The 10,460-nt window shown below is 36.3% G+C and overlaps 1 protein-coding gene across 2 annotated transcripts; it reads right to left on the bottom strand.

Annotated features, from left to right (window-relative positions):
* Window positions 1-404: 404 nt before the first annotated feature.
* LOC132616661 (uncharacterized) lies at window positions 405-10,171 on the bottom strand. 2 transcript variants are annotated; one of them, XM_060331221.1, is made up of 12 exons: window positions 10,052-10,171; window positions 9,790-9,893; window positions 7,816-7,898; window positions 7,637-7,712; window positions 7,447-7,514; window positions 4,948-5,023; window positions 4,675-4,796; window positions 4,412-4,495; window positions 3,431-3,577; window positions 1,827-1,935; window positions 1,590-1,709; window positions 405-853 (listed from the first exon to the last, which is right to left on the bottom strand). In XM_060331221.1, exons 2-12 carry the CDS (start codon window positions 9,875-9,877, stop codon window positions 780-782), a joined length of 1,047 nt encoding a protein of 348 aa, XP_060187204.1. In that variant the 5' UTR covers window positions 9,878-9,893; window positions 10,052-10,171; the 3' UTR covers window positions 405-779. The 2 variants fall into 2 exon arrangements, with proteins under 2 accessions (XP_060187204.1, XP_060187205.1); XM_060331222.1 differs by having other exon boundaries at window positions 9,790-9,901; window positions 10,052-10,075.
* Between the last annotated feature and the right edge of the window lie 289 nt (window positions 10,172-10,460).

Here is a 10,460-nt window from a genome sequence, read left to right as displayed (position 1 = left end):
TATTAGTAGTTGTTTAAAATATGTGGGCTCATAATTTTTTTTTTGAGCCCACAAACAGACGACGAAAAAGTGCCCACTCACTCTTCTAAATAGTTAGAATACTTTGGAAAATCGGAAACAACTGTCCTACCTCAATAGGAATAAGGTCTGCGTACACTCTACCCTCCCCAAACCCCCACGTTGTGGGATTTCACTGGGTTGTTGTTGTTATTGTTGTTAGTAGTATACTTTGGAAAATAAATTACCCGATTGAGTCGAGCAACGTCTGAGCCAGGCCCGTAGTTCCTATTATCTTGCCAAAACAGATCCAAAAGACAGAAATAGGTTTGACTCCAATTTACTAGATCTACCAAGACTATCACTATTGTATTTCTAAGTAGTGCACTAAACAAGACGAACCATAGTAAAGTAAGAAGCATCACATAGAAATACATCTCTCAGATCCAGCAAGTATTTCCACTAAATTTGAGCAAGAAAACCTGGAAATGTTCATTTCCTTTGAGCTACAAACTAGATATTATGTTACAATGACCAGTAATTAAATCTTTTCTCAGACTGCTAGAATGGCTTGGGTACACCAGGGTATATTTGTGTAAAAGTGCTATCAAAATTAAAGGATAAGCCGATAAGAAAATACATAGGAAACATAATATACACAAGCCTCGTTCGTGGACCTCCCCTGTTCACCGCTAAAATTCCCACGTATAGTGCTCTGGGATTACGAAATCCCTCGACTGGATATTACTCTGTCGTGCAACATGTCTCAAGGTAACCTTAAATTACCGCACAAGAGTTCTGCTGTTTTTCTTCATAACTGCTTCAAGGAACCTGTACATCCATCTATCTAGCATGCCTATTATACACAAAACATTAGATTAGATTAAAGATTTCCAACTAAATACAACGTCCAGCTTCTTAACTGCAAGAAAAAAAAAATTGGGGGGTACCATCGAATTACAGATAAAAGAAGATCTAAAGAGGAAATCAAACAAATCAGGGAAAAACAAATTGTTCATACTTATATCTACAATAGCCTTCTCACTTTTAGTATAATAATATAGTTCCCAATATTAAGCCACTCCCAAAACCTATGTAATAACCACGTATAAAATCAGTATCCAACTCAACAGACGCAATATAAACTCCAAGTCATTGGCAGATGCCAGGTCTATCATATAATATTTCAGAAAATAATGAGAATGGAGATATTGTCTGAATGGTAGATCCGTCAACTGAGAACATGGGAAAAAGATTATAGAACATGGGAAAATTCCCAGGGAATTGATCGACTCGTGAAAAAAATCTTCCCTGAAATTAACTTTCCATTCTCAATATGTAAGAAAGGAATATGAATAAAAGAAGTCTCGGAATCATATTTACTGGCACCAAAATATATCTATGCATTTTCCACAGACCCAAGCAAATGATTTACAAATTCTTCACGAACAACAAAATGTAGAGCATCGAGTTCAGCCTTCAAATGACAAGAATATACGTGCAAAAGGAAGAATAGAATTATAGCAGGGACTTCTGGTTTATCTAAGAATTTTACCTTAAATAAATCCTACAGCTAAGTATTAGAGGCAAACCTGTCAAGGCAAAAGTACCACCCAGTACTGCACAGAGCCGAGTGATAAAGTGCAGAAAATTGCGACGTTCTTCTCTGATGGTCACAGTAATTGGTGACAAATCATATAAGAAATATACAGCTGCATTAAGCGAGAAACACACTCAATAGCAGAAAGGTATAACAAGAGAACCGGAAAAAGTGCAGCAATTGATAGAAGGAATTAGTCTGTTGAGTACTTAAGACTTTAGAGAAGCACCTGGCCATGTCCGTTCAAACTCATTGATGGGAGAAAAGTACTCCGTTACAGAGAATTGATTCGTTGGCAAAACTTCTTTTGATAGATACCTATATTCAGTGGGAACAATCTACACAAAAAAGGAAAAAAAAAAAAAAAGGAAGCAGAACCTTAAAATGTGGAGAAGTAAAAGAGAGCCAAACAACACAAAACAGGCGTTCTAAGAAAAAATTGGTAAGGAATCCACATGAGTTAATTAGACCTTACGTTTCAGCTAAATGTTAATTGTCACCATAAATCAACGGAAGTCTCTCACTTTCTGGTTATACTTAAAACTTAAAAGGACAATTTGACAGAGGATGCTAGCAGATACCAGGAAAAGAAATTACTCCTGCAATAGAACTGCATATTTAAATAATTGCTCCCTGGGTCTGAACTCTTAATACACGTGTCACATTTAGTTTTGACTCATCCACTAAGGTAAAAGTTGAAAATATATCATATTTAAATTAAAGTGGGTCCAAAAGTGAAGATAAAGTTGACTTCCAAAAAATTTGAATACTGTTAAAAGTCAATATGGGTCCCAAATTGACCTTTTTCTTTTTGATTGATTAAGCACCGGGTGTCCGGGTCTCTTTGAGCCCCAACTAATCCCGGGGGTGCACAGGCCCTCGGCAAGGAGTTTCCCGCAAGTGCACCACGGGTAATTCAGGGTTTTACCCCAGTCCGATGGCCCTCAGAAATTGTTTGCACCCAGTGGGTTTCGAACTTGAGACCTTGAAAGGGAGCACCCCAAGGCTCAAGCCAATTACCACCAGGCCAACCCCTGAGGGTTCCAAATTGACCTTTTTCTGATCCTAAAGTAATTAAAAAGCATTACAATAATATAATAAGAAAAAAAAAAGTTCCCATTTCAAGTGGATACAATCTTGAGACAGCCTGAAAACGGAAGTAGGACAGGAAGGAGGAAGCTGATGAAACTATATGCAGTTAAATCTTTTTTTTATATACTGTTGACGACCTTGATGCAGAAAAATAGTCTCCTCAATTTTAGTTCAAAGTGGATATGAAGATCATGCACCACTGTGAATGTCTCCACAATCTACCATCCTGTCCTAAAGCTAATTAAGTACTCTGGGACTATAATTACCAAAAAATGAAAATGGTACTTTAGGATTAGAGTCTTTCTATTTAATGCTTTTTGATAATTGAGAATTGCTGAGAGCGAGTGGCACATGGTTTGAAACTCAACAGATAATGGGCTCACCCCACTACCCCTCTATTTAATGTTGTTGCTCTATGGGGAATGCACCATCTTATGACCTGTGTAAGCGCCATTATTTTGGCACATATCCAAGTATAGGCAGAAAATCAGATAGTGAGCTCCCAATTACAAAAGATAAGGTGCCTAAATTCAGCTCATATCTCTTTTTTGGTCCAGGAAAATGACTGATAAAAAACTAAAGTATAATATAAGAAAAGGTAAAGGAAAATGACTGAAGTGTGTAGTTGCACATTCATTTCCTCAGTTCGAGAAATATCTATGGCTATGTCCAAATACAGTAGTTCCAAACTAAACATTAAATACAATGTCGATATTTTCAAATGAGGGCTACAACTCAAACCTTAATGTAATATTTGAATGTTCCACTTGCCCCACGCAGAATTCGTTCTGTTCCATCAAGCGGGTTGTGACTACCTGGATATTGGGGCCCAAATGACAAGTCATGGATGATATGGCTCACATTGACATGAGTATTACCTCCAAAAATCTGCAGCGGTTAAAAACAGATACAAACAGGAGTAAGCAAAAACAGGAAAACAATTCTGATTTCTATAAGAACTTCCAATCAACCAATTCCTAAGAGGTCGTTATTTTCAAGTCTATTTTAAGTTCCACTTTTAGGAGGTAATGTACTTCAAAACAGGGACCAAAATTTATGCAGCAGACAGACTTAAAAAGTGTGGTTTACTGCTTTACATGTAGGTAAAAAGTATATGGCTTGCCGTTACAAACTATTCAGCAACTCAATATGTAACTATATCATTGGATTTAAGTAATATCTAAATACTTCTCTTAATGAAAATTAATGAACATCTAGACACTAGCTTCGAACAGCACAAGTACAGAAAAAATAGCAAGCCTCCAGCGACAAATGACAATTTCATTTTTAGCTGAACCACCAAGATATAACTCATTTAAACTATATTGGATTTTCAGACCTTTCAGAGGTCAATTTGCCTACTTCCTCAGAAGATAAATTAAACTAAACAATTCTCAAAATTTAATATTAGCATCTTCCAGCTAGAAACCTTCAAAGATCACTGATTCATATATATATATATATATAAAAAAAAAGGGCAGCCCGGTGCACTAAGCTCCCGCTATGCGCGGGGTCCGGGGAAGGGCCGGACCACAAGGGTCTATTGTACGCAGCCTTACCTTGCATTTCTGCAGGAGGCTGTTTCCACGGCTCGAACCCGTGACCATAATTAACAATAATAGAAAAGAAAGTTAAACGGAGTAGTCAATATCTTCCAACAGGCTGTTGTATCATTGCACAAAATCATACCATAAAAGAACATAAAATTCCAAGAGATCTAACCTTTTGAGCAACAAAGATGTTTAACCCATGAACAGATATATGGAAATTTCCAGCAACACGTTGGACATCCAAAACACCATAGACCTGCAATAAGCAATACAATTATCATTGCTCATGCAGCCCAAGTGGTATAACTTGGTACTTCCAAGGATAAGGATATATATCGCAACCTTTTTCCTGATCTTATTTTCTGAGGCATAAAGGAGAGAAAAGGTGTTGGATTACAAATAAAATAACAAGCTAAAAATGAAAGAGGCACATACTCTGCATCCCTCCCCATGAGCCAATGCTTGCTTAACCTTTTTAATCATATTTTCGGCATCTTGATCGAACCCTTGCAGATGGGCTTTATTATCTGAATCATCGTGATGGTCTTTGTGGTCATCTGGTCAAAGTTGTAATTTAGAGCCATGCTATTAAACATACAGTATATTCTTTTATCCAAAACATAAAATAATGCAAGTTCACTAATGTGAGGAGACAAAAGTCGCACACAGTTTATACCCAGAATCAAGAAAAGAACAAAAAGGCATTACCATGTTTATGTTCCATTTCCACAAGGTCCGACAAATACTCAGTTCCAGTAATATGGCCATCACTGTTCAAGCGAAGCTGCAGAAATTCTTAACCATTAGCAAAATGCTTTCATAACTCCGGAAAAGCTAGGGAAAGATTAAAAAAAAAAAAGTGAATATATGTGCTTGGACAGGGATAGGAAGTAGGTACTGCAAGTGAAAACAATAATCCCCATATGAAGTGAAAGGCAATAGCATATCTTAGTGAACTGTGCAACTGATGTCAACTACAAGTAACCGCAAGTTACCCCTACAATTTTACAAGGCGTTCTTAATAAGGAATGTGATGTAGAGACAGAATGCAGAAAGGAAGTGTGAAAACTCCAGGTTTTTCCAACTCAGATTTTGCAAGTAAAGGAGGTCCACTAGTTCTAGATAGCTACCTTTTTTTTAGGAAAAGATTTCACTGATAATAAAGATTTCACTGATAATAACAAGGCCAACTTGGCCATATACAAGAGGTAAAAAAAGGAGAAACCTACAAGTTCTAGATCCCAAGTAGACAGCACGAAACTTCTCTGCTTGACACCCCAGAATCTCGGTCATTTCATCAATAGAATCTTCTGAATTGACAGCATAAATACCGCCTCTTTGATAAATTAATCTTCAATCCAAAAAAGGCCTCAAAAGTCATGAATACCACCCTAAGGTATAACATGTTTTCCTTTCAGCTCCATATAATACTAATGTATCATCTGCATGCAGAATATGTTAAATATCTAACCTGTCAGGTTACTACCATTTCCTTCTACTCCAAAACTTTTAATCCATCCGTATCCTTCAGCTTTCTTTAACATCAGACTAAAGGATTTCATCACCATCACAGAAAGATAGGAGATAAAGGATCTCCTTATCTCAATCCTCTATGGGACTTAAAGAATCCTTCAGGGTTCCCATTGATTCATATTGAAAATCTGACAGTGGCTATACAACTATACATTCATTTTAGCAATTTATCCCAAAATTCATATGCCTCATAAGTTTAACAAAAAAACTGACCAATTCACATGGTATTGATCAAGGCACTCATTCGCTACGACTCTTGCATCGATGATTTGCCTCCCTTTTATGAATGCATTTTGATTACTGCATATAAGTTTTGCAATCTCCTTCTTCAGCCTCTCTAGCGAAGTTTTAGAAATAATCTCATACACTTCCCAATAGACTAATTGGTCTAAAATCTTTAACTTCCACCGCTCCTTTTTTTCTTGGGTACTAAAGCAATGAAAGAAGCATTCAAGCTTCTTCAAAGATCCATTCGGTTAGAACCACTCCACTGTCTTCATTTATCATCTATGACAATCTCCCAATACTTTTGGAAGAAAACATATTAAGATCATCTGGCTCAAGAGCCTTCTCCCTCTATTTCGTTTTCTGAAAATTGCCTTTGTACCCAATTTTTTTCTTCATCAGAGTTATGTGATTTCATCAGCAGTCCACTTAGGTCTCCAATATTCTTTTTCAGTAAACAAGTCTTCAATAGAATCTCAGAATATGCTCTTTAATCAGTTTACTGTCTTTTGTCAGCTTACCATCAATCATTTTGTCAATGTTATTGAACCTCTTATGAGAATTTGCCACTTTGTGGGAAAATTTTGTGTTTTGCCTCCAATTGTTACCCATAGACACCACGACTTCTGCCTTCTGGATTTCTCTTTTGTGCTAGCAATTTCCTCTCCCTCCCAGATGGTTGTTTCCTTCTCAACTTTTACTGCACTTTCATCAGTTAAGGCTCCATTAAAATGATACAATTCTTCCAACCTGCTCAAAGCCTCTTTCTTCCTTTCTTCCAGCCTTATTGTTCCATTTCTTAATATCACTCTTCAACAAATTTAACTTCCTGGCAAGAATAGTATCTGGATAACCACTCACCTTGTCTGAATTCCACCTTCATTCCACAAGTTCAATGAAATCATCATTATCAACCAACATGTTTTCAAACTTAACCCCTTCCTTTGTTTTAATCACCACACTCAGAACCAACTGTTTTATGAACTTAAATCGTGGGGGTTATTAATCCTCTGCACCTATTTCACTGTATTTGAGTCTATTTATTTCAATACTAAGTATTTATCTTTTGATGCAAATTAGTGGTTCACTAAATCAAAATCTCACAGCTATCCTGCACAAACATACAAGTCTCTAGACAGAAAAAAAAAAAGATTCCAGAAAAATAGTGAATGTAACATAAACTGATAAACAAAAACAATTAGGACACTACAAAACCACCCAAACGAACACAGAACAGCAAAAGAAAACTAAGAAGGATTAATAAAGGTACAAATAGTTGCTAGTGAAGACACTACAAAAGTGAAAGCACGGTTAACATACTACAAGCTACAGTGTTATGCATCATCTTGTCATGCGAAACTTGGTCACTTTCTTTTCATTTTAATAGAGCACTTCTTTTTTTGATAGGTAGGGCAGAGCACTAATTCTCAATTCAAATAGACCAATTACCTTCCATATGTTTGTATCAAGGTCCACTTCATGCTTCCCCGACATATCAATAGCATCCACACTTAGAACTACCACGGCAGAACAAATTGGTCAATGTCTGAAGCATTTAGATACTGGGCATTCACAAATAAAAATGAAATCTGAAAGAGAGTAAGCAAACATGGACCTGCAGGGGGGTTATTTTTCTTACCATCACAAGGTAAAGAGGGAAATGTCATATTGATGTGTATTGGAAGAGTCTCTCCGCGTCTTAAGTCAACAGCCATCTGCCAAAGCAAAATTCAGAGCAGAAACCTTTAAGCTACTCTTAAGTGGGAGAGGATAAAGTAAACAATGAAGAGAAAGCTGAATCGAAGAGAAGAGGAAAACCTGGTGAACTGTATTTATATTAAGATAGTAACTCAGTTCATGCAAAAATAATGTCAACATGATAACCAGCCCCACAATGGAAACTAGTGAGAAAAAAACCAAAGGTGTAAAGTTAGTAAAGAATCAAACTTAAAGAAAAAATGCAGAATATAGTAAGCATGATATCTTCTAAATGACAATCCAAAGTAACGCCAGCTGAAGTAACTAACAACTGTCGCAATTCAGTACCAGGCCCTTTGCATTTGACCAGGCATCGGGAGCAACTTTGACACAAACGCGGGAAAATCTTATAGAATCAAACAACCAGACATAGCATGAATAACTTTATTGAAGAAAAAATTCATCTCCAAAAGTCATGGCATGTCTAAACATAGTCTACGATCAACTAACTAGAGAGACATTAGCTGAAAACATCTGTGCACAAACATGAACTAGCACAACATAAACATACAGAAGCAACATATTTAAAGAAATGTAGACACAATTCAGAAGAAACAGCCTAAATATAGATATAGTTTAGGATATTCAATTCTTAACCAACAGTTACTGTCACTGCTGCAGGATGTCCTATCCTTATCAAAAAAAAAAATATGCTGCAGGATGTGCTATTTTTTTATATGAATGATAGAAATACAATGGGATAACATGCAGGCTATTATCAAGTATAGTTTCTCTTTGAAAACAGTATGCTTCCAGAAAAGGAGAATAAATAACCATCATATTCTTCAGGTAGTATCCATATGAAAAGAACACATGCCACTTCCTATCAACATTACCCTAAAAACCCTCTTTAGGCAATATCCTAAATTATGGTACAGATTCAAATCCAGTCACTAAATTGTGAACAAAAAGGCTACAAAGTGTTGCATTGCAACTAAACTTCCTGGGTATGACAATGCTTCAAGGAATGAGAACACTATAGTAATTGTCAAGCATGAATTCAGGGTGTGTGTGGTATGTTCCCTTGTTTGGTTAGTCAAAGTGTTCTGGAAAACATTTTCTCTAGGAAAACAAGTGCCTTAAAATGAGGAAAACGACTTCCCTAATAGTACAGAAAACAAGTTCCATAAGTGACATTCCAAGTTCAATGTCCTCCCCACCCCATCCCACCTCCCTAGTGTCTTGCTAAATTACATATAAATGCTGCTAGGGATAATATTTTTTTGCTTACTTACCAAACACTCGAAAATAAATTAGAGACCTACATTTTCCAAGAAGACATTGTCCCCCATACCAAACACACCCTAAGAGAAAATAAAGAGCATTATGCCAAGCTTAACATTCAATAGCTAAATGAAACTCTTTTGGGACATTCAGTCTGAACAGCAACCATACAAAAGGTAAATTCAGTGGTACAACGACAGAGGGAACACCACATTGTTTTTTTTTAAATGGAGAAAAAAAAAAAACAATGTGTGTGTGTGCTTTTGTGTGTGTGAGGGAACACCACATTGCTGCTTCGTTTGACAAACTAAGACCACCTTTTTGTCCCATTAGATGAAGAAAATGGCAAAAAAAAAATATGGGGTCATGATGATCCATCCTAGTTACAAACGTCAAGACAAGACATGGATTAACACCTTGTTTGGATGGTTGTTACCTATTGTATTGTGTTTTTAGTTTAACACAATGTTTGTTTTGGTTGTTACCTAAATTATATTGTATTCTATTGTTAAATTCATCGTTACAGTCCCAGTAATTTGGTGTGATCGCATTATTACCTTTTTTTTTCTTCTCGTAATGTCTTTGCTTATCATCTAATATTCATATTTTATCCTTTACCTATAGCTCTACCCCGTACCCTACTTTTCTTATAGGTTTATCCTTGTAATTGGTTATGTAACGACAGGAAACGATATAATCTATCCAAACATTGTATTTACAAAAATAATATAGTACAATATAGTATAGTAATACATAATGAAACGATATGTAACAACCATCGAAAGAGGTGTAAGAGATAATAATGATTACCAAAGGCGCCAGATTTAGTCTTTTGTAACAAATGCTCTTCGGCACGGGGAAAAGCATCAAGGGCTTTTAGAACTTGCTTCACCCCCATCTTTCTTCTCTATTTTCTACAATACTGCAACCAATTAATAAACGATACAGCCAAAAAAAAAAGGTATAACAGAAAATGAAATTGCATTCGATAATTAGATCAAAGCTAAAAAATACGACATCTCTGAGGAAGAAAATTAGATGGAATGATGAAAATTGTAGAGAGAGAGAGTACATTGGAGGGAGGGAGAATCCGATTGCTGATACTTGTCAAAGAAAAAAAGACGACTCGAGAGAGACCAAGTTAGACTTTGTTTTTCTATTGGGTTTGGGCCTATTTCGGTTGAAGCCCAATTGTTTACGACAAACCTTAAATTGGACAAGCTTTTCGGAGGTCAAAAGTGCCTTTTTTTTTTTCTTTTTTTTTTTTGAGTGCATTGTCCTTCAAAGGCCACTGGGATTTGATTTTTGTCCCTCAAATTGCTGGTTTGACCTTCGCCTAATAACTCGAGGCTCTGGATTTGAATTCCAACTCAGAAAAAAATATTAGCAAGGATGAGGTTTGGATTCGTAAGACAGAGTTTTGAATCTTAACTTTGGCCTGAATAGACCTAACTTTGCTACGAAACTCTCCCTTGTGATTT

The sequence above is a fragment of the Lycium barbarum genome, chromosome 11 (assembly GCF_019175385.1).
Source record: "Lycium barbarum isolate Lr01 chromosome 11, ASM1917538v2, whole genome shotgun sequence".
NCBI classification, from domain to species: domain Eukaryota; kingdom Viridiplantae; phylum Streptophyta; class Magnoliopsida; order Solanales; family Solanaceae; genus Lycium; species Lycium barbarum.
The sequence above is the reverse complement of the archived record's forward strand: the minus strand, read 5'-3'. Positions and strand labels throughout refer to the sequence as shown.